The sequence below is a fragment of the Salmo trutta genome, chromosome 14, assembly GCF_901001165.1.
Source record: "Salmo trutta chromosome 14, fSalTru1.1, whole genome shotgun sequence".
Lineage (NCBI taxonomy): Eukaryota > Metazoa > Chordata > Actinopteri > Salmoniformes > Salmonidae > Salmo > Salmo trutta.
The window spans coordinates 3299668-3324446 of NC_042970.1; the positions used below are offsets into that span (position 1 = coordinate 3299668).

Sequence of the window (24779 nt, forward strand, 5' to 3'; positions counted from 1 at the left end):
GAGTCACCAGATCCAGCACTAGTGCTGATAGACCTGGAGACCTCCTAGGGGAGCTCCTCTTAGGTCTGTTTTTAGGCCCACCATTAACTAACCCACTGGCCGGACTGCTGTTTCCCACTCCTTCCACATTACTAGGAGCTGGAGACAGGACACCCGACAAGGGCGGAAAAGCCTCCATGGTCAATTGGCCTGGACCTACCACCTCACTAGCACTTGCCTTGGGAAGCATAGGGTTAGGGTTAGGGGTTAGGGTTAGGGGTTAGGGTTAGGGGTTAGGGTTAGGTTTCTAGTTTTGAGTCGGTTGATCCACTTCCATCTCTGACACGTGGAAGCCGAAGGGGGGGAAAGGGAATAGGTGCACTACACAGCATTGACGCTCTGGCCAGAGGGGTCCAGGTGCACCCGGCCAAAGTTGCAGACCCCATAGTTGCCCACTTGTAGAAGTGCCCTGGGTTGCGTTAGTTGGGCTTAGAACCGTCCGTCCGTCGGGTTAAGGGATGGTTAAGTTTAGGGTTGGGGTTAGAGTGGATAAGGTTAGGGTTAAGGTTAGGTTTAGGGTTAGAGTGGTCAGGGTTAGGGTTGGGGTTAGGGTTAAGGTTAGGGTTAGGTTAACAGACAGGAAAATGAATGCAGAAGAACATGGTTTTATTTATACTCTATATATTTATGTTTTGTTCGGTTTTAGTTTGGTATCTTCCTTTTTTTTAGGTTTTTCCATTCTTTTAACAGAATAAAACAATAAAACCAACTAAATGCACAATATTGCTTTAATGTTCAAATTTAACAACACTGGTTGAATGAATCTCTCACCACATCGGCTCCTGTACTGTCACCCAGAAAAAGGCATTTTAGAACTCATTTTAGTCTTTTTTATGATCTTAGGAGGACACCTACAGGCAATTTTAAGTACTACACCTAAATATAACAACATCAGAAGGAGAGGGATGAACAGGAGATAGGCCTGTGCGCCGTAAAACAAGCTAGCTGACATGAAACACAATTATATTCAAAACCTAACCCTAACCCCTAACCCTAACCCCTAACCCTAACCCCAACCCCTAACCCTTAATCCTAACCCTAACCCCAACCCCAACCCCTAACCCTTAATCCTAACCCTAACCCCAACCCTAACCCCTAACCCTAACCCCAACCCCAACCCCTAACCCTTAACCCTACCCCTAACCCTAACCCTAACCCCTAACCCTAACCCTCTAACCCTTAACCCTACCCCTAACCCCTAACCCCTAACCCCTAACCCCTAACCCTAACCCTCTAACCCTGACCCTGACCCTAACCCTAACCCTCTACCTGGACCATAGCCCAGAGAAAGGCAGCAGAATCCAAGTGGATAGCCAACCTTAGATCTCTGGCACCACTTGGATTAAATGGCAAAATGTAAGAAGGCAAACTACATTACATTTACATTTAAGTCATTTAGCAGATGCTCTTATCCAGAGCGACTTACAAATTGGTGCATTCACCTTATGATAACCATTTTTTTCTACGCCTGGGAGATAACCACCATGCAATCAAGATCTACCTTAGGATAAAAACAAAATAATTATACTATAATTAATAATATTAACTCCACTTACACCATTACACCATACATAACCAAACAAATTACCTAGGAACACTCCCACCCCACCACACCAACCACGAGCCTGACCAGGAGAGCTTGACAACTGTGCATTGGATGAACATACATGGAACAATCGAAAAGGAAAACATCTAAAACAAACCATCTGGATAAATACACAACACCTATAAATCCATCTCTCACACAGGTAAGTATCAATATTCAACACCGGTGCCTACCCCAGGTAAAGTATTCCCCTTATAGGATGGGTAGCACCAACTTCGGATGAAAATATCACTGGACACATCTCAAAAAGGTTTTCCGGATCCGTACTTCCTATTCCTCAAAGTGGACTTGAACACAGCAAACGGGACACTCAACCGCAATTACAGGAACCCTAATGCAGCTGAACACGACAATACCAGCCCCGCTAATATGCATCAGCAAAGATGATAAAAAGCACCCTTTTTAAATCTGAAAAAGGGAACACTTCCCTGGGACCCCAACCTACAACTACCCCTCAAAAAAGAAACCAGGATCAAGATTTTTAGCATCACAAAGGAAAAAATACCATGGACACAACACCTCTCTCTGCACATCGCACCCTCCCAGTGACGCTACTCCAATAGCGGAGGAAAAACAGTCCAACTATAATGGTAGACCCATAACCAGACCTGTCGGATACCACATACCTCCAACTACAAATCCATTATAAACTTACAGATGCCCAATCTACCATCCACCCTCCCTGGACCCACAGAATTTCACATTCGGGATTGGACAGCCCAAATACCTAAACCGGAGCAGACCATTCTCCACGTTAACATACAAGTCAATGGCAGAGCAGAGGTCATTCTAACCCTTGGGACTTCTAGTCTTATCTGCAATTCACCCGGAACCCCTCGGACACCCATAACGCAAATGGTACCTCAAAATACAAGGGGCTACCACCCCATGTAATTCCCCATAGGAATCAATGGAGAAGGCCTCTACCAACACAAACGGGTTAAAAACCCTGCATCTAAAAACAATGGAGAAATCCCATTGGATGATCATGGCCATACCCCTCACATGTACACTGCATGCACGCCTCATGCACCAATAGGATTCCACTCACCTGGTGACCACGCCCCTCTCCCTTCCTATAAAATAAGAAAATCCCTCAGTATCAGCACCATTTGGTCGAAAAACTTTTTTGAAGACACTTCCACCTGGACAATATGCAACTTTGATCTCTCAACTCCCAACGAATACATTTCACTTTGGACCACCACTTCTTACTAAACCACCAGGCACCAGCCTCATGCTACACCCGGAATTTTGATATCTTCAACCCGTTTCAATCCTTGCGACCACAGCTTTTTTGGGGGGGGATTCCTACATCACGGAGCTTATATTCCCACGAATCAACGCCCTTTTGCGCTCATCACGAAACTCCCCAAATCCTTATGGGACCTGGTTGACCAGAGACCTGAGTAAATTTAAACCACCACTCACCCGTAGCCCAACGGGTAGCAAAGAGGAGGAGGATGAGGGGAAACCAGCAACAAACATTGAGACAACATCACCACATCCACTCCACGAACTAACTGACCTACAACTCACCAAGCTGCTGGGTGGCGACCCGAATTAAGAAGAGGCTACTCTCAAAGTAACTACTTCCTCTCCACACACCCATCATGACCTCCAATAGAAATACCAACCTGAGGGATTCCTTGGTACGCAGCCATCTCCAAACCTCTCACAAAGAACCAAAGAATCTCACCGGGAGGACAAATATTTCACCAACTTACAGAGACTGATAAGACTGAGCAATCCGATTACAACCCCCCAACATCATCAAAAAATTGGATGGAAGAAAGAGAAAAAAAGACCTCCCCAGTTGGCAACAGGACCCCACAGTAAATGTAGGCAGCCACCTGTAAAGCTCCGACAAGAAACCAAAGAATCTCACCGGGACCTACAGGCCTAGGAGGGTCCTCCTAAAAATTCCTAAACAACAAAGCCTCCTGGAAACACACTACACCTACAGAACCCATACTCCACACCTCATAAAAAAGAAAGGGGGTCATTAGGACCATAACAACAGATCTGTAAATAGCTAGAGTTACCGTGACCACGGACTCTCAAAAAGTATAGTTCTTATTGATCACTTGGATCTTTATAAAAAAAAATATGTTTTTAAACTTTTTTCAGTTTCTCTACTTGGGGTTACCATGACCATGGACCCTTGGATAAATAGGATAATATAAATATTAACCTAAAACATCCTCTCACCAACTACCATCTTCAGAAAACATTTTTTTAAACTTCTTTTTGGATATACCCACCTACACCCCCAACGGACGAGAAGTATTTTTTCTCCAACAACTCTGGGGACCCCGACCTTGGGGACTCCCCCGCAGCGACTGCTCTCCTAAGCAAAATAGGCCCTTCCACTCCTTGAAGGAAATCGCAGGGTAAAGTGGATAGACTGGACTCCTTCGGGACCTCTCCGGGACCCGTTGTGCAGACCAACAGGCCAACAATCTCCACCTCGCCAAATAAGGGCTGGACGACTACCGCGCTGGACGACTACCTACCCCAGTTTAGAATTGGATTGGTAGTATGTCCAGTAGCGCATGTTTACTTTGAGTGGGTAGAGTTCTTTTAAGTTAAGGTAAAATGGTGCTTTGGGAGGTGGGCGGTGCCGCTGGAATTATCCCAGGGCCGGGAGATCCCTGGGGTGCCCAGATGATGTCTGGCGGAGCGTTTGATCCCACAGAGCAATTTTTCACTGGGGGAGACCTCGCCCTGCCGTACTCAGCCTGGACAACCGAACCACTTTTTGACCTTTCTGACTACGATAAAATTCACTGTCTAGGAATGACATACCACTGGAACGCTACGATCCTGGAAGGGAGTAGCCCAATTGGTCACTGCCACCTGAACCACCGGATGACTTAGGACCACACTTGGGGCGGATGCACGACAACTGGGAGGTTTCCTCCTTGAGGCATTTCTTGTCTGCTGAAACTCACAAGTATGACAGACTGACATGGCTGGTATGGACACATGGCAACCAACCGAGAAACCGGACCCTCACACGGTACGCGACTCAAGGGTTTTGCCTGATCCTAAACCTACCATGTATCTCCAAGGACGCTGGACGGAACTCCAAGGGCGGATGCATGACAACCGTAGAGAGGGCTTGCCCTTTGGGTTTTTGTCTGCTCAAACCATTGGAAGTTCAATGACTTACCACTCGACAGGGACACATGGCAACCAACTGAGGGCCGGACCTGCACAAGGTACGCAACTCAAGGGATTTTGCTTGATCCTATGTCGAGTTTACCCATACAGACTAGCTGGATTTGACTAGACATGGGATAATTGGGAGTTAGGATCCTGGAAGGGAATAACTCTCAATTCTAATTGTGATTGAAAACATCCAGGACTACAGACAAGACGAACACAGAGTGAAGACATAGACAACATGGAGATAAAAGAAGGATCCGATGGGGAGTAACTCCTAGATTGAACTATGCTTTCTACTTCCGTTGACAAACAGACCTTGAAAAGACTCACCTGAACTAACCCTAACCTTAACCTTAACCCTTACCCTAACCCTAACCCTTAAACCCCATTTTCTAAAACCTCTCGTTCAGGCCATTTGGCGTTATTGTCTGTAGGTGCTGGATCCACTCCCGTTCTGCCCCCTTTCGCTGCCCACAGGTCCAGCCTATATGTGACTGTAACCCTGATATGGTGAGGTGAGTGATGGCGTGATCCTGGAAGTGGGTTATTAGTGTTGTTTGTAGGTGTACGCTTTTGATGTTATACAGGTGTTGTTTGAGTCTGGTTTCTATGGTATGTTTGGTTTCTCCAATGTATTGTTTATTGCAGAGTGTGCATGTAATGATATAAATGGCGTTGTGTGTTCAGTGAATAAGATTCTTGTACTGGTGCTGATGTATGGCTGTGTATGTTTGTAATGAACTTTATCTGTCAAATGGGAATTGTGAGATTTGGGGTCTTGTGGTGGCTTACTACTGAATCTAGCTTTGGTGAGGAGGTCCTTTAAATTTTTGTTCTTTCTGAATGCTGAAATTATTCTGTATGGTTTAAGTGGTATGTACGTGTGCTGAACTGTAGAGAAGTTGTGTTTGATTGATTGATCTAGGGATCTGATTCTATGTGAAAATGTGGTTACTAGGGGGATGATAATTGTCTGTTGATTGGGTATTGATGACAAAGGAGAAGAGACAGAGGAAGTGTTGCGGTTTAGTGATTGGTGCAGATCACTCCCCAGAGGGGAGTCAGGATTAGGGTGAGGGAGGGAGATAGGGGTTAAGTTAGGATGAGAACCCTGGTTAGGGTAATGGTGAACATTAAGGTTAGGCGTGGGGTTTGGGGAGAGGTTAAGGTTAGGCATAGGTTTGGCCTTCCCACGTTTTAAATTCAGTAGTTGTCAACGGTGAAGAGGCGACTCCAGGATGCTGGACTTCTAGGCAGAGTTGCAAAGAAAAAGCCATATCTCAGACTGGGCAATAAAAAGAAAAGATTAAGGTGGGCAAAAGAACACAGACACTGGACAGAGGAACCCTACCTAGAAGGCCAGCAACTCGAAGTCGCCTCTTCACTGTTGACGTTGAGACTGGTGTTTTGCGGGTACTATTTATTGAAGCTGCAAGTTGAGGACTTGTGAGGCGTCTGTTTCTCAAACTAGACAGTCTAATGTACTTGTCCTCTTGCTCAGTTGTGCACCGGGGCCTCCCACTCCTCTTTCTATTCTGGTTAGAGCCAGTTTGCGCTGTTCTGTGAAGGGAGTAGTACACAGCGTTGTACGAGATCTTCAGTTTCTTGGCAATTTCTCGCATGGAATAGCCTTCATTTCTCAGAACAAGAATAGACTGACGAGTTTCAGAAGAAAGATCTTTGTTTCTGGCCATTTTGAGCCTGTAATCGAACCCACAAATGCTGATGCTCCAGATACTCAACTAGTCTAAAGAAGGCCAGTTTTATTGCTTCTTTAATCAGAACAACAGTTTTCAGCTGTGCTAACATAATTGCAAAAGGGTTTTCTAATGATCAATTAGCCTTTTAAAATGATCAACTTGGATTAGCTAACACAACATGCCATTGGAACACAGGAGTGATGGTTGCTGATAATGGGCCTCTGTATGTAGATATTCCATTAAAAATCAGCCGTTTCCAGCTACAATAGTCATTTACAACATTAACAATGTCTACACTATATTTCTGATCAATTTTATGTTATTTAAATCAACCAAAAAAATGTGCTTTTCTTTAAAAAACAAAGACATTTCTAAGTGGCCCCAAACTATTGAACGGTAGTGTATATATAGGACAAAACATACATCACGACAAGAGAGACAACACAACACTACATACGGGTGATAGTTACAAAACTCATCACTGTATCCTTTATCAACATGTGGGTTGGGCCTCTCTATCTGTGAGGCGAGAGCAACATGCTCTCTTGTTTATTTATAAAGCGCTTCTTTTAAAACTACCTCCATATATATCATCATTAATTTCCACTAGATATACACATTTTAAAACCAGATCACAGATGTGGATTACATTAGAGACTCCTGCGGTCTCCACAGAGTTGGGTAGGACTGCCTTTAGTTCCTTTGCGCCTTATTTATGGAACAAACTGCAGATCCAACTTAAGTTAGACACTCTGGTGTCCCTTGCCCATTTTAAAAATGTTATGGAGGATCAATATGATGTTATCTGTGATTGTTTCTGTTGAATTGTGTCTTTGTTTTGTATGTTTGAAATGTTCTTGTCTGTATGCCTAAAACTGTATATGTCAACATGTTTACACAGGGCACAGCCGTAAAAGAGATCCAGGTCTCAGTCTGTTTTCCCTGTTAAAATAAAGATAAAAAAAGAGAGACCTAAGACAACAACATAGCAAGGCAGCAACACGACATAACAACAACATGGCAGCAACGCAACATGGTAGCAGCACAAAACATGGTAAAAACATTATTGGGTACAAACAACAGCACAAAGGGTAAGAAGGTAGAGACAACAATACATCACACAAAGCAGCAACAACTGTCAGTAAGAGTGTCCATAATTGAGTCTGAATGAAGAGATTGAGATAAAACTGTCCAGTTTGAGTAGTTTGTTGCAGCTTGTTCCAGTCGCTGGCTGCAGCGAACTAAAAAGAGGAGCGACCCAGGGATGTGTGTGCTTTGGGGACCTTTAACATCAATGTGACTGGCAGAACGGGTGTTGTATGTGGAGGATGAGGGCTACAGTAGATATCACAGATAGGGGGGGGGGTGAGGCCTAAGAGGGTTTTATAAATAAGCATCAACCAGTGGGTCTTGTGACAGGTATACAGAGATGATCAGTTTACAGAGGAGTATAGAGTTCAGTGATGTGTCCTATTAGGAGCATTGGTGGCAAATCTGATGGCCGAATGGTAAAGAACATCTAGCCGCTCGAGATCATCCTTACCGGCCGATCTATAAATTACATCTCCGTAATCTAGCGTGGGTAGATACCGGCCGATCTATAAATTACATCTCCGTAATCTAGCGTGGGTAGATACCTGCCGATCTATAAATTACATCTCCGTAATCTAGCGTGGGTAGATACCTGCCGATCTATAAATTACATCTCCGTAATCTAGCGTGGGTAGATACCTGCCGATCTATAAATTACATCTCCGTAATCTAGCGTGGGTAGATACCTGCCGATCTATAAATTACATCTCCGTAATCTAGCGTGGGTAGATACCTGCCGATCTATAAATTACATCTCCGTAATCTAGCGTGGGTAGATACCTGCCGATCTATAAATTACATCTCCGTAATCTAGCGTGGGTAGATACCTGCCGATCTATAAATTACATCTCCGTAATCTAGCGTGGGTAGATACCTGCCGATCTATAAATTACATCTCCGTAATCTAGCGTGGGTAGATACCTGCCGATCTATAAATTACATCTCCGTAATCTAGCGTGGGTAGATACCTGCCGATCTATAAATTACATCTCCGTAATCTAGCGTGGGTAGATACCTGCCGATCTATAAATTACATCTCCGTAATCTAGCGTGGGTAGATACCTGCCGATCTATAAATTACATCTCCGTAATCTAGCGTGGGTAGATACCTGCCGATCTATAAATTACATCTCCGTAATCTAGCGTGGGTAGATACCGGCCGATCTATGTGAGTAGTATAAGTAAAGTTCATGGAAATAAAGGGAAAACTGTATCATTGAAAAATGGAGCAGAACAGGATTAAGTTGATTAATGAAGATAGGCCTCGGTCTAATAATGCCTCGTTGCTGTTCTCTCTACTACCGCACAGCAAGCGGTACCGGAGCGCCAAGTCTTGGACAAAAAGGCTTCTCAACAGTTTTTACCCTCAAGCCATAAGACTCCTGAAGAGGTAACCAAATGGCTAACCGGGCTATCTGCATTGTGTCCCGCCACCCACCAACCCCTCTTTTACGCTACTGCTACTCTCTGTTCATCATATATGCATAGTCACTAGTTACTTTAACCATGTCTACATGTACATACTACCTCAATCAGCCTGACTAACCGGTGTCTGTATGTAGCCTCGCTACTTTTATAGCCTCTCTACTGTATATAGCCTCTCTACTGTATGTAGCCTTGCTACTGTATATAGCCTCTCTACTGTATATAACCTCTCTACTGTATATAGTCTGTCTTTTTACTGTTGTTTTATTTCTTTACTTACCTATTGTTCACCTAATACCTTTTTTTGCACTGTTGGTTAGAGCCTGTAAGTAAACATTTCACTGTGAGGTCTACTACACCTGTTGTATTCAGCATTTCACTGTGAGGTCTACTACACCTGTTGTATTCAGCATTTCACTGTAAGGTCTACTACACCTGTTGTATTCAGCATTTCACTGTAAGGTCTACTACACCTGTTGTATTCAGCATTTCACTGTAAGGTCTACTACACCTGTTGTATTCAGCATTTCACTGTAAGGTCTACTACACCTGTTGTATTCAGCATTTCACTGTGAGGTCTACTACACCTGTTGTATTCAGCATTTCACTGTAAGGTCTACACCTGTTGTATTTGGCGCACGTGACAAATAAACTTTTGATTTGATTTGCTTGTTGGAGTACATTTCATGGATAAGGATGTGTTTTCGGGAGAGGACGCACGGGGGAAAGGTGGAGTCCATTAAAGTGACCAGGAGTGGTATGGTGTTGATTTATAGTATGTCAGAAGAACAAAATAAAAGTGCATTGTGTCTCAGGGAATTATTTGTAGAATGAAGTAGAAAGCTTTGATTTTCTGAACAGGGTAACGATTAAAAGGGTGTCATGAGGTTGACAATCTAAAGCAACAGGTACCAGGAGCAGTGAATGCACTTCGATTGAACTGAATAATCAATGAATGGAACGAGGAAAGCCTTTCGGTGCTATCGCTATTTGATGAAGAGTCTCCTTCGACAAAATGTTAAGCTGGGGTATATGAGAATTCCAGGAATGCCCTGTAAGTAATGTTTCCCTCAAATATTTGGGAGCATTGAGCAAATTTTAGGTCTTGTGAGCGTAAAATTTAACGTTGTGGGAATTTTTGCAAATTTCCGGCGTGAACACTGAGACTGTCCCATTACAGTTTAGACAGAGGCCAAAAGGCTATTGTGGCAAATTGCAGGGAATATTGTAATATTGTATGAATATTGATTGAGCCTGTAGGGATCAGAGTAGACATTCGAATTAGAATAAAGGAGTAAATTTATTTTAGTTTTTGTAGTTTTTTTTGGGGTGGGGGTAGTATGGGTATGGTTTCCCTGGTTTTTATTAAAGTACCTCAGTTTCCCCCCCAAACAGTAGGTGGCGTCATGCCCCTCTAGCGTCTGTTTGCGGACCGCTTGTAATACCATAGAGTTAGGAGACCGTCGCGAAACGGGCGGAGCGTCCGAAACCTCACTGTTTTACCACCAATTTATTTAGGATTTTGTCAACAGAAACGCCACTTCTTTCCACAAAAGAAATACCTTCACCGGGTTCTCTAAAGAGGAAGCTTTCTCTATGGTGTTTATACATATATCTAATCGTTTATCGTTGTTGTTGTTTTTGTGGAGAAGAGGCTAGCTGTTCATTTTGTCGATGCAGCGGTAACATTATTAGCTGTCTAACGTTACATATCTAGCTAGGTACGTAGCTAAATAACAGTCTTGTGTACATTGGCATACGTCTGTGTAGGTATCACAAAGTATACTAACTAATTCTTGGCCATAATCAAGGTTTTTTTTCCCCGTGAGCCATTTGAAAGACACTGGAAATGGTGTTTATTTTACGGTTACCCAACACGTAACGAGCTATCCTGGCAAGCTTGCTAGCTAAGTTAGCTGGTTTTGTTATGTTTTGAACAGCACGTCGGAGCTAACGTTAGCCACCAAGCCATGGAGACGTGTGTGTGTGTGTAGCTAGCTAGTTAACATTAGATACAGCTAGTTAGCTGGTTTGTTTACTTTCCTTGGTAGCTAGCTAACACTAGATACAGCTAGTTAGCCCTGGTTTGTTTACTTTCCTTGGTAGCTAGCTAACATTAGATACAGCTAGTTAGCTGGTTTGTTTACTTTCCTTGGTAGCTAGCTAAGTAACGTTAGCCAATTGATCTTAAATTGCGTTGTTAACTATCTGATATCATGTAACATGAAATTCATCTACTGATGATGCCAAGCTACAGTAGCTCCCAAATAAATCCTCTTAACTCCCATCTGTCATGCTGTTAACTATGTGACAGCCTAGCTCTCTCTCTCTCTCTGTGTGTGTGTGTGTGTGTGTGTGTGTGTGTCAACATTTGATAAGTGACATTTGTTTAGCTTACTTGACATAAAATATATTGGCAGATTTTATTATCCGTAACATGAACTTTGACACCTGCTTGTTATGATCGGTTGGGTGTCAAACCACCCACTCATAATTGGGTGTGAGTTAGTATCTTTATGTCCTTGACACAAAGAAAAACATTACTGCTGGCTTATGATTGTAAAGATAATTGGGTGATATACTGTAGTTTCTAGTTAACAATATGTGTGGTGCCTGTTATCTAACGAACTGTCTGTCTGTCTGTCTGTCTGTCTGTCTGTCTGTCTGTCTGTCTGTCTGTCTGTCTGTCTGTCTGTCTGTCTGTCTGTCATCTCAGATGAACAGCAACGGGAATAAGAGGGCACCGACCACAGCCACCCAGAGACTGAAACAGGACTACCTCAGGATAAAGAAAGACCCTGTGCCTTACATCTGTGCTGAACCCCTACCATCTAATATCCTCGAATGGTAAGGATTCTCTCTCTCTCTCTCTCTCCACTCACTCTCTCTCCACTCACTCTCTCTCCACTCACTCACTCTACTCACTCTCTCTCTACTCACTCACTCTCTCTCCACTCACTCACTCCAGTCACTCTCTCACACTCTCTCCACTCACTCACTCTCTCTCTCCACTCACTCTCTCTCTCCACTCACTCACTCACACTCTCTCACTCTCTCTCTCCACTCACTCACTCTCTCTCTCCACTCACTCTCTCTCTCCACTCACTCCACTCTCACTTTCTCTCTCTCTCCACTCTCTCTCTCCACTCACTCCACTCTCACTTTCTCTCTCTCCACTCACTTGCTCCACTCACTCTCTCTCTCTCCACTCACTCCACTCTCACTTTCTCTCTCTCCACTCACTTGCTCCTCTCTCTCTCTCTCTCTCTCTCTCTCTCTCTCTCTCTCTCTCACTCTCACTCTCACTCACACACACATATATTGAAAGGGTATTAGAGTAGGAGTGCTGATCTAGGTTCAGGTCCTCCTGTCCATGTAATCTTATTCATTATGATCTTAAAGGGTACGGGCCATTTGGAGTGATGAGTGGCTTCCTCAATCCTCACCTTGTCTCCTTTCTCCTTCATCTGCACTGATCTGAAAACAGAAGGTGAAACTGGATGATGGTGATTTCATCCTGTGAATGTACTTTTTACCTGTCCCAGTTCTTCTGAGTCAGGGTAAATGAAGGAAATGAGACCAGAAGGAGGAGGATGCAAGGAAGCTACTTCATTAGACTATTGAGATGCACCCGAGGTCTCTGTGGAAAAACATGTATTGAATTGTAACAGGATCTTTATAGTGTGAATGAATAGTAGACATTTGTTAACTAAATCAGTAATGGTTGTGTTCTTAAAGTGGTACTACTCAATTGTGTTTTCCATGAAGTGCTTTTTCTTCCCTCTTATCTCCAGGCACTATGTTGTTCGAGGTCCTGAGAAGACCCCATACGAAGGTAAATAATTTCACTTTACGTAAGTTCACAGTTCTCTGAATAATATCACTTTTAAATGATCCCGTACTAACTGGTGGGATATTGTCCTTTTAATTCTGTGTCTGACTAAATTGTTCAGAATGTTCCTTTTTTGATTTGCTTAGATTTTCAGAATGATGGATTCATTTTCGACAATATTGTGTTTTATACTAGATTGTCCGTTTTAAGTGATTGAATGTCTTGGTCCTTTGTTCCACAGGGGGATATTATCACGGCAAATTAATATTCCCTCGGGACTTCCCTTTTAAACCACCCAGCATCTACATGATCACACCAAACGGGAGATTTAAGTGTAACACAAGGTAAGAATCAAATTACCCAGAATGCATGTGAACGTACAGTACTAGAAGATACTATGAAGATGGCGCCGTACTGTATAGCCACCGTTTTATGAGTGCCAACCCAACTTAGCTTTTTTCTGATTCTTTTGGTGTTTTATTTTCATATTATTTTCCTGAAATGTATCCGCTATAATTTATAACCGACAATAACTTTTGAATGTAAAGATCGGCGGTTACTTACCTCACTTTCGGCTTCGAGTGATCTGCCCTTGGCTCTTTATGTAATTCCTCAATTTTCGGGGGATCCAAGAGGAAACGCCGGCGTTACGTAGACAAGAGAGGAGGAGTTCTGGTGAGGTTAAGGCGAAGGGAGAGCCACCTCTACCTTCCATTCTATTGGCCAGTCACTTGATAATAAGATGCATGACCTCTGACTTTTGACTGGCTACCAACGTGACTCTCGTAACTGGAATATTCTCTGCTTTTCTGAAACATGGTTTTTGGACGAGACCCTCAATGGCTATGCAACTCGATGGATTTTCTCCATTCACCGAGCGGACAGGACTGAGTGAAGTCAGTGAAATCGAGAGGGGGAAGTGGTTTCCCTCTTCATCAACAAACAACAAATGGTGTCTGCGGGTGGAAGTCTCGACCTATTGTTCACCCGTCTCGGGAATACCTGATGGTCAAATGCCGACCCTTCTACTTCCTGTGGGAGTTTACATCTGTTATCATGACTGTGATTCCACCTCAGGACACGAAAAATAACAGGATGGCATTTAACCAACTGTACGAGGCTATAAACAAGCACGAACACTTACACCCGGAGTCTGCTGTTCTGGTTGTTGGCCATTTTTATTCCACGTCGTTAAGAAACGTGATGCCCAACTTCTTTCACCACTAGGGGGCGATAAAGTCCTAGACCACTGTTACTCTACCCATTTTAATTCCTCATCACTCCTTTTCTCAAAAACATTCCATCTTTAGAAAGACAAGATGGCGCCCGAAGAACATGGCTGACATTTTACATTCTCCCAACCAATTGTGCTATTTAAAAAAAATTATAATAATTGCGTTTTGTGTAACTTATTTTTTTTACTTATTGTGTACATAATGTTGCTGCTACCATCTCTTATGACCGAAAAGAACGTGTGGACATCAGAAAAGCGATTACTCACTGTGGACTGGAAGAAACTTTTTCCTTTAACGAGTCCGACGAGAAGGATATCCTGCTTTCACTGGAACAGGCCCAGATCCACGCCTTTTGCGTGAAGAAAATACGCCAGAAAAGGGGACGCAGATCGGGGATCTTTCTGAGAAGCCGGAGGCAAGCGAGTAAACTCCCAATGCCTTCCATTCTCCTTGCTGACCTGCAATCGTTATAAAATAAAATTGATGACCTACTATTAAGATTATCCTAACAACGGGACATTAAAAACTGTAACATCTTACGTTTCACCGAGACGTGGCAGAACGAAGAAACTGACAATATAGAGCTGGCGGGATTTTCCATGCACCGGCAGAACAGAGACGCTACCTCTGGTAAGACTAGGGTGGGGGTATGTTTCTATTTGTCAATAACAGCTGGTGCGCGATGTATAATTTTAAAGAAGTCTCGAGGTATTGCTCACCTGAGGTAGAATACCTTATGATAAGCTGTGGACCACACTATCTACCAAGAGAGTTCTCATCTGTATTATTCATAGCCATCTATTTACCACCACAAAGCGAAGCTGGCACTAAGCCCGCTCTCAACCAACTCTATAATGTAATAAGCAAAGAAGAAAATGCTCACCCAGAAGCAGCACTCCTAGTGGCCGGGGGCTTTAATGCAGGCAAACTTAAATCAGTTTTACCAAATTTTTACCAGCATGTCATATGTGCAACCAGGGGAATAAAAATCCTAGACCACCTTTACTCCACACACAGAGATGAATACAAAGCTCTCCCTCGCCCTCCATTTGGCAAATCTGACCACAATTCTATCCTCCTGATTCCTGCTTACAAGCAAAAACTAAAGCAGGAAGTACCAGTGACTCGCTCAATATGGAACTGGTCAAATGACGCGGATGCTACGCTACAGGACTGTTTTGCTAGCACAGACTGGAATATGTTTCGGGATTCATCCACTGGCATTGAGGAATACACCACATCAGTCATCAGCTTCATCAATAAGTGCATTGATGACGTCATCACCACAGTGACTGTACGTACATATCCCAACCAGAAGCCATGGATTACAGGCAACATCCGCATCGAGCTAAAGGGTAGAGCTGCCGCTTTCAAGGAGCGGGAGAGTAATCCGGATGCTTATAAGAAATCCCGCTATGCCCTCAGATGAACCATCAAACAAGCAAAGCATCAATACAGGACTAAGATTGAATCCTACTACACCTGCTCTGACGCTTGTCGGATGTGGCAGGGCTTGAAAACTATTACGGACTACAAAGGGAAACCCAGAAGCGAGCTGCTCAGTGACGTGAGCCTACCAGACAAGCTAAATGCCTTTTATGCTCGCTTCAAGGCAAGCAACACTGAAGCATGCACAAGAGCACCAGCTGTTCTGGATGACTGTGTGATAATGCTCTCGGTAGCCAATGTGAACAAAAACTTTACACAGGTCAACATTCACAAAGCGGCTCGGCCAGATGGATTACCAGGAAGTGTACTCAAAGCATGCGCAGACCAACTGTCAAGTGTCTTCACTGACATTTTCAACCTCTCCCTGACCGAGGCTGTAATGCCTACATGTTTCAAGCAGACCACCATAGTCTCTGTACCCAAGGAAGCGAAGGTAACCTGCCTAAATGACTACTGACCCGTAGAACTCACGTCTGTAGCCATGAAATGCTTTGAAAAGCTGGTCATGGCTCACATCAACAGCATCCTCCCGGACACCCTAGACCCACTCCAATTCGCATATCGTCCCAACAGATACACAGATGACGTAATCTCAATCGCACTCCACACCGCCCTTCTCACCGGGACAAAAGGAACATCTATGTGAGAATGCTGTTCATCGACTACAGCTCAGCGTTCAACACCATAGTGCCCACGAAGCTCATCACTAAGCTAGTGATCCTGGGACTAAACACCTCCCTCTGCAACTGGATCATGGACATCCTTACGGGCTGCCCCCATATGGTAAGAGTAGGCAACAATACGTCTGCCACCCTGATCCTCAACACTGGGACCCTCGGGTGTGTACTTAGTCCCCTGTTGTACTCCCTGTTCACCCACGAATGCATGGCCAAACACGTCTCCGACACCATCATTAAGTTTGCTGATGACACAACAGTGGTAGGCCTGAGCACCGACAAAGATTAGCCGGCCTATAGGGAGGTGGTCAGAGAACTGGCAGTGTGGTGCCAGGACAACCACCTTTCACCTCAATGTGAGCAAGACAAAGGAGCTTATCGTGGACTACAGGATAAGGCGGGCCGAACAGGCCCCCATTAACATCGACGGGGCTGTAGTGGAGCGGGTCGAGAGTTTCAAGTTCCTTGGTGTCCACATCACCACCAAACTATCATGGTCCAAGCACACCAAGACAGTCGTAAAGAGGGCACGAGAACCTAATCTCCCTCAGGAGACTGAAAAGATTTGGCATGGGCCCCCTGATCCTCAAAAGGTTCTACAGCTGCACCATAGAGAGCAGCCTGACCAGTTGCATCACCGCCTGGTATGGTAACTGCTCGGCATCTGACCGTGAGGCGCTACAGAGGGTAGTGCGAACGACCCAGTACATCACTGGGGCCAAGCTTCCTGCCATCCAGGACCTATATAATAGGCGGATTCAGAGGAAAGCCCATAAAATTGTCAGACTCCAGTCACCCAAGTTATAGACTGTTTTCTCTGCTACCTCACGGCAAGCGGTACCGGATCGCCAAGTCTAGGACCAAAAGGCTCATCAACAGCTTCTACCCCCAAGCCGTTAGACTGCTGAACAATTCATAAAAATCGCCACCGGACAATTTACATTGACCCCCCCCCCCCTGTACGCTGCTGCTACTCGCTGTTTGTTATCTATACATAGTCACTTCACCTACATGTACAACTAGCCTGTACCCCTGCACACTGACTCGGTACTGGTACCCCCTGTATATAGCCTCCACATTGACTCTGTACCGTAATACCCTGTATATAGCCTCCACATTGACTCTGTACCGTAATACCCTGTATATAGCCTCCACATTGACTCTGTACCGTAATACCCTGTATATAGCCTCCACATTGACTCTGTACCGTAATACCCTGTATAGAGCCTCGTTATTGTTATTCTTATTGTGTTACTTTTTATTATTACTTTTTATTTTAGTCTACTTGGTGAATATTTTCTTTTTGTTGAACTGCACTGTTGGTTAAGGGCTTCTAAAGTCTGAATTTCACAGTGAAGTCTACACTTGATGTACTCGACGCATGTGACAAATAAAGCTTGATTTGATATTTAATGCTAGGCAGGAAGTTAAGGTAATAAACTGTTCCCTTTATGTGACCTCTGGCCCCATTCCACCCTAATCAGTGACTATAACCATGTGATTGCCTTTCCCTTAATTAGTAACTGTTCCAAGCCCCTGGCTCATATCCAACCTTAATTCACCCCCCACCATTCCTCCTACAGATAACCATTATCTTCTGGTGTAACAAGTGTTTTCAAATTACAAGCCAACTGGCCCTTCTCCTTTCCATAGGATGTCTAACAGTAACATGTTCTGACAGAATGTAAACGTTCTGCATTCCCCTCAGTAACACGAACAAGGATATTTCATAAATCAGAACCCGTCGATGTAAGTAAATAATTAGTCTAGCGGACATGTCAAACTGTACGTGATAGCCTATTTGTATTGGCTGCAGATGTTGACATGAGAGAGGCACCTGAAAATGTAAAATAAACTTTTTAATGAGACTTTGAATTACATATACAGTACCAGTCAAAAGTTTGGACAAACCTACTCATTCAAGGGTTTTTCCTTATTTTTACTATTTTCTACATTGTAGACTAATAGAGAAGACATCAAAACTATGAAATAATACATATGGAATCATGTAGTAACCAAAGAAGTGTTAAACAAATTAAAATATATTTTATATTTGAGATTCTTCAAAGTAGCCACCCTTTGCCTTGATAACAGCTTTTCACACTCTTGGCATTCTCTCAACCAGCTTCATGAGGTAGTGACCTGGAATGCATTTCAATGAACAGGTGTGCCTCGTTAAAAGTTAATTTGTGGAATTTCTTTCCTTCTTAATGTGTTTGAGCCAATCAGTTGTGTTGTGAGAAGGTAGGGGTGGTATACAGAAGATATGAGTAGGTGTTCAAAAACTTTTGACCGGTTGTGTATATATGTATGTATGTGTATACACACACACACACACACAGCACAGAGGTCATCTTTTGTACTATGGAGGATAGTAGATTGACAGGCTAATGCTGTTCGTTACTGATTATTGACGAAAAGTCAATGTGGACAGTTCAATAAGGACGCGAGCCATTGCATTCCCGATGTCTCTTGTAGCCTACGTTGGAGTTGTGATGCCTGTGAAAGGGACCGAATCACGTGACGGACATTAGCTAATAACAATTAAGATATCTAAGAGAGCCCTGCTGTGAGTGAGAGGTGCTTTGGAGCACGGCGATTGACAGTCGGGAGAAGGGAATTGTAATTATTTATTTTCGGGCTTCAGAAAATCTGCAAGTAAGAAGAAAAAGGAAGGAGAAAATTCCCAAATCCAGATGTACAGAGCTGATCGATGCCCAAGACGACTCAAAGCTGTAATCGCCTTCCGAAGGTGCCTCTACAAAGTATTGACTCAGGGATGTGAATACATAGGTAAATGAGATATTTCTGTATTTCATTTTCAATAAATTTGCAAAAATGTATAAAAAAACAACATGTTTTCACATTGTTGTTATGGGGTATTGTGTGTAGATGAGTGAGAAACTATATTTAATCAATTTGGAATTCAGACTAACACATAAAAATGTCACGGGATATGAATACTTTTTGAAGACAGTGTCTCTACCTCCAACTCTCCAGTATCCCTGCACATTTGTAAATATGGTATTGGAACTGACCCTTTATATACACTACGTGACCAAACGTATGTGGACACCTGCTCGTCGAACATCTCATTCCAAAATCATGGTTATTAATATGGAGTTGGTCCCCCTCCCCCTTTGCTGCTATAACAGCCTCCACTCTTCTGGGAAGGCTTTCCACTAGATGTTGGAACATTGCTGCAGGGGACTTGCTTCCATTCAGCCACAAGCATTAGTGAGGTCGGGGCACTGATGTTGGGCGATTAGGCCTGGTTCGCAGTCGGCGTTTCAATTCAACCCAAAGGAATGCTAGATGGGGTTGAGATCAGGGCTCTGTGCAGGCCAGTCAAGTTCTTCCACACCGATCTCGACAAACAATTTCTGTATGGACGTCGCTTTGTGCACGGGGGGCGTTGTCATGCTGAAACAGGGCCTCCCCCAAACTGTTGCCACAAAGTTGGAAGCACAGAATAGTCTAGAATGTCAGCCCTAGACCATTATTCCTCCTCCACCAAACTTTACAGTTGGCACTATTCATTGGGGCAGATAACATTCTCCTGGCATCCGCCAAACCCAGATTTGTCCGTCTGACTGCCAAGATGGTGAAGTGAGAACATGTTTCTACTGCTCCAGAGTCCAATGCCACCGAGCTTTACACCACTCCAGGAGACGCTTGGCATTGCGCATGGTGTTCTTAGGCTTGTGAGCGGCTGCTCGTCCATGGAAACCCATTTCTTGAAGCTCCCGAGGAAAAGTTATTGTCCTGACGTTGCTTCCAGAGGCAGTTTGAAACTCAGTAGTGAGTGTTGAAACAGAGGACAGACCATTTTTACGAGCTTCAGCACTCTGCGGTCCCGTTCTGTGAGCTTGTGTGGCCTACCACTTCGTTGCTGAGCCGTTGTTGCTCCTTGGCGTTAACAGCACTTACAGTTGACCGGTGGCAACTCTAGCAGGGCAGAAATGTGCTTAATTTTATACACCTGTCAGTAACGGGTGTGACTGAAGTAGCCAAATCCACTCATTTGAAGTCGTGTCCACATACTTTTGTGTGTATGTATAGTGTAACTTACTTACTCTATTGTTTTCTTTTGATTTGTTCTACCTTGTTGTTTTTAGTTATAAATCATTACTCCATTGTTGGGTTTTGAGCTGAAAGAAAGGCATTTCACTGTACTTGTGCTCGTGACATTAAAACTTCACCATGGATCTAAGTACATATCATAAATGGGTGTATTTTAGTCTCAGGGTTCAAACTATGGAAATGTCTTCTGTTAAATCATTTCATCCATTTCCTGCTGTCTTTTCCTGAGTGTGTCACGATATGTCTCTTCCCCCTCCTGACGGAGTGTGTAAAGGACGGTCTGTCTCTTCCTTTCCCCTCCTGACTGAGTGTGTAAAGGACGGTCTGTCTCTTCCCCCTCCTGGCTGAGTGTGTAAAGGACGGTCTGTCTCTTCCTTTCCCCTCCTGGCTGAGTGTGTAAAGGACGGTCTGTCTCTTCCTTTCCCCTCCTGACTGAGTGTGTAAAGGACGGTCTGTCTCTTCCCCCTCCTGGCTGAGTGTGTAAAGGACGGTCTGTCTCTTCCTTCCCCCTCCTGGCTGAGTGTGTAAAGGACGATCTGTCTCTTCCCCCTCCTGGCTGAGTGTGTAAAGGACGGTCTGTCTCTTCCCCCTCCTGGCTGAGTGTGTAAAGGACGGTCTGTCTCTTCCTTCCCCCTCCTGGCTGAGTGTGTAAAGGACGATCTGTCTCTTCCTTCCCCCTCCTGGCTGAGTGTGTAAAGGACGGTCTGTCTCTTCCTTCCCCCTCCTGGCTGAGTGTGTAAAGGACGATCTGTCTCTTCCTTCCCCCTCCTGGCTGAGTGTGTAAAGGACGGTCTGTCTCTTCCTTCCCCCTCCTGGCTGAGTGTAAAGGACGATCTGTCTCTTCCCCCAGGTTATGTCTGTCCATCACTGATTTCCACCCGGACACGTGGAACCCAGCCTGGTCCGTCTCCACCATCCTGACAGGCCTACTCAGCTTCATGGTGGAGAAAGGCCCCACTCTGGGCAGTATCGAGACCTCCGACTACACTGTGAGTTGGTATTACTGACCTTAGTATGACTGACTTCAAAAATCCTCATCAATCTACACACAACACCTCAACATGACAAAGGCGAAAACAGGTTTTTAGACATTTTTGTAAATTTATGAACAAAAAATGAAATACTGTATTTACATACGTATTCAGACCGTTTGCTATGAGAATCTAAATTTAACTCAGGTGCATCCTGTTTCCATTGATCATCCTTGAGATGTTTCTACAACTTGATTGGAGTCCACCTGTGGTAAATTCAATTGATTGGACATGATTTGGAAAGGCATAAAAATGTCTATATAAGGTCCCACAGTTGACAGAGCATGTCAGAGCAAAAACCAAGCCATGAAGTCGAAGTAGTTGTCCGTAGAGCTCCGAGACAGGATTGTGTCGAGGCACAGATTTGGGGAAGGGTACCAAAAAATGTCTGCAGCATTGAAGGTCCCCAAGAACACAGTGGCCTCCATCATTGTTAAATGGGATTGAACCACCAAGACTCTTCCTAGAGCTGGCCCCCCAGCCAAACTGAGCAGTTGAGGGAGAATGGCCTTGGTCATGGAGGTGACCAAGAACCCAGTGGTCACTCTGACAGAGCTCCAGAGTTCCTCTGTGGAGATGGGAGAACCTTCCTGAAGGACAACCATCTCTGCAGCACTCCACCAATCAGGCCTTTATGGTAGAGTGGCCAGACGGAAGCCACTCATCAGTAAAAGGCACATGACAGCCCACTTGGAGTTTGCCAAACGGCTCCTAAAGGACTCTCAGACCATGAGAAACAAGATTCTCTGGTCTGATGAAATCAAGATTGAACTCTTTGGCCTGAATACCAAGTGTCACGTCTGGAGGAAACCAGGCACCATCCCTACGGTGAAGCATGGTGGTGGCAGCATCATGCTGTGGTGATGTTTTCAGCAGCAGGGACTGGGAGACTAGTCAGGATCAAAGGAAAGATGAACCGAGCAAAGTACAGAGAGATCCTTGATGAAAACCTGCTCCAGAGCGCTCCGGACCTCAGACTGGGGGCGACGGTTCACCTTCAAAACAGGACAACGACCCTAAGCAGACAGCCAAGACAACGCAAGAGTGGCTTCGGGACAAGTCAGAGCCCGGACCTGAACCCTGATCGAACGTCTCTGGAGAGATCTGAGATGTTGTCTTGTTGGAAGGTCAAAGGTCATGGTCTTGGAGTCCTGTTTATTGACATTTTGTCAGGTTCTAATGCAGATGTGAATGTAATGTTAGTCATATAATAGTTAGGATGAATGACTGTGTGTGGACAGCTGTTAGTCATATAGTAGTTAAGATGAATGACTGTGTTGTTGGTATTGTTTGCCTTATTTTCTGAATGATTGTTGCTCCTTTGGCTATTTCTTGTTTTATTTATTTCCTCCAGAAAAGACAGCTGTCGGCCCAGAGTTTGACTTTCAACCTGAAGGACAAGGTGTTCTGTGAACTGTTTCCTGATGCAGTCGATGTGAGTCTGACTTGATATAATTGACTAAACACAGATACTATGTCAAAACAAACTAGTGAGTAGCATTACTTCATCTACTGACTGACTCCTATCCTTCTCTCCGCTCTCTCTTCCCTCCATTTCTCTCTTCCAACCCTCACCTCTATTTTCCCTCCCTCTCTCTCTTCTCTCTCTCTTCCCTCCCTCTCTCTCTTCTCTCCCTCTCTCTCTTCTCTCCCTCTCCCTCTCTCTCTTCCCTCCCTCCCTCCATTTCTCTCTTCCCTCCCTCACCTCTCTTTTCCCTCCCTCTCTCTCTTCCCTCCCTCCCTCTCTCTCTTCCCTCCCTCCCTCCTTTTCTCTCTTCCAACCCTCACCTCTCTTTTCCCTCCCTCTCTCTCTTCTCTCCCTCTCTCTCTTCCCTCCCTCTCCCTCTCCCCTCACTCCCTCTCTCCAGGAGATCAAGCAGAAGCAGAAGGCCCAGGAGGAGTTGAGCTCCCGCCCCCAGCCCCTCCCCCTCCCAGACGTGGTTCCCGACGGCGACTTTCACCACGGCAACTACGAAATCCCCGCCCTCAACGGAGGCCATGCCCCCTTGGGCCCTGCAATGCTCGCCCCAGGCCTACAGCAGCCCAATCGGAATCACGGACTGCTTGGCGGGGCCTTGGCTAACCTGTTTGTGATCGTGGGGTTCGCTGCATTTGCCTACACGGTGAAGTACGTGCTGCGGAGCATCGCCCAGGAGTGAGAGAGGAGAGAGCTGAAGAAAAGGGGACAGTTAACCCTCGGGCCAGTTACAGGACTATTAGAGGATTTAAACATGCGGGGGGGGGGGGGCACCCACCTGGAGGAGGTGGGGGTATGGGGGGAATGAATGGAACGGGGTTGGTTTTTGATCCTCTCTGTGCTTATGACCCAGAGACCAGGTGGAAGTTCTTGACTCATGGGTTGTATAGGGAAGCATAGAAATTTAAGTTAAGGTAGATTGGTGATTCTCTGTGAAAAGCAACGTTATATTGTATAGCAATGTGGCTTGACAGCCATGTTGACCGTAGGCTTAATTCATTGTTCTTCTCCACATAATTTCTCTGAATCTGCCGTGTTGTCGGCGTCTGTGTGCTAGATCAATTCTATCTGTTGTGCCGCCATGTTGGTTGATCCCTGTAAAGAATCATGTGGAATTTGGAACCATGTTTCTGTTCTGCCTGTTCCAGTTTTATGTAGGAGGTCTTAAGTGGAGATGGATAGCTCTCTGTTGCCGGGGAGAACAATATTAAGTGTTCCCCTTCTGTGTCACCTGTAAGACAAACAGACTCCACCCCCAAGATATCCTCTCTTCAGGTGTCCCCAAGGACGGTCTGCTGTCCCCAGGGACGGTCTGCTGTCCCCAGGGACAGCCAGGGACGTTCTGCTGTCCCCAGGGACGGCCAGGGACGGTCTGCTGTCCCCAGGGACGGCCAGTGACGGTCTGCTGTCCCCTGGGACGGCCAGGGACGGTCTGCTGTCCCCAGGGACGGCCAGGGACGGTCTGCTGTCCCCTGGGACGGCCAGGGACGGTCTGCTGTCCCCTGGGACGGCCAGGGACGGTCTGCTGTCCCCAGGGACGGCCAGGGACGGTCTGCTGTCCCCAGGGACAGCTGGCTGTTCTGAGTCTCAAACCAATGTTCAACTGAAACTCATATGGCATTTTGTATTTATTTATTTTAATTAGGCTCATCAATATTATCATCAATATGAGTATTATCAATAACAACACGATAAAACCTGTTGTAGTCACCCCTCCCATGGCCCTTACCAAAATGGCTGACGGCTCTTTTCCTGGTGTCTTCTTCTGTTTCAGAACACATTCAAGATAGCATTGCCATGCTCCATCCACCCTGTTATCTAGCCTATCCCCCATACATACCATTCCTTATATAGTATACTACTTTTGACCAGGGCCCGGCTAGTACAGTATATAGTATACTACTTTTGACTAGTGCAGTATATAGTATACTACTTTTGACCAGGGTCCGGCTAGTACAGTAT

At 44.9% G+C, this 24779-nt stretch overlaps 1 protein-coding gene across 3 annotated transcripts; it reads left to right on the forward strand.

Annotated features, from left to right (window-relative positions):
- Nucleotides 1-10488: 10488 nt before the first annotated feature.
- Nucleotides 10489-24516, forward strand: LOC115207250 (ubiquitin-conjugating enzyme E2 J2). Of its 3 annotated transcripts, none has more exons than XM_029774224.1 (7): nt 10489-10632; nt 11750-11880; nt 12828-12868; nt 13107-13209; nt 21160-21298; nt 22695-22775; nt 23209-24516. In XM_029774224.1, exons 1-7 carry the CDS (start codon nt 10630-10632, stop codon nt 23497-23499), a joined length of 789 nt encoding a protein of 262 aa, XP_029630084.1. In that variant the 5' UTR covers nt 10489-10629; the 3' UTR covers nt 23500-24516. The 3 variants fall into 3 exon arrangements, with proteins under 3 accessions (XP_029630084.1, XP_029630085.1, XP_029630086.1); XM_029774225.1 differs by lacking the exon at nt 10489-10632 and adding an exon at nt 10665-10754; XM_029774226.1 differs by lacking the exon at nt 10489-10632 and having other exon boundaries at nt 11755-11880; nt 12828-12887.
- The last annotated feature ends 263 nt before the right edge of the window (nt 24517-24779 follow it).

Coding starts and splice junctions, on each gene's coding strand:
- LOC115207250 (XM_029774224.1), top strand. Junction 11,881..12,827: donor CCATCTAATATCCTCGAATG/GTAAGGATTCTC, acceptor TCTTATCTCCAG/GCACTATGTTGTTCGAGGTC. Junction 21,299..22,694: donor TCGAGACCTCCGACTACACT/GTGAGTTGGTAT, acceptor TATTTCCTCCAG/AAAAGACAGCTGTCGGCCCA.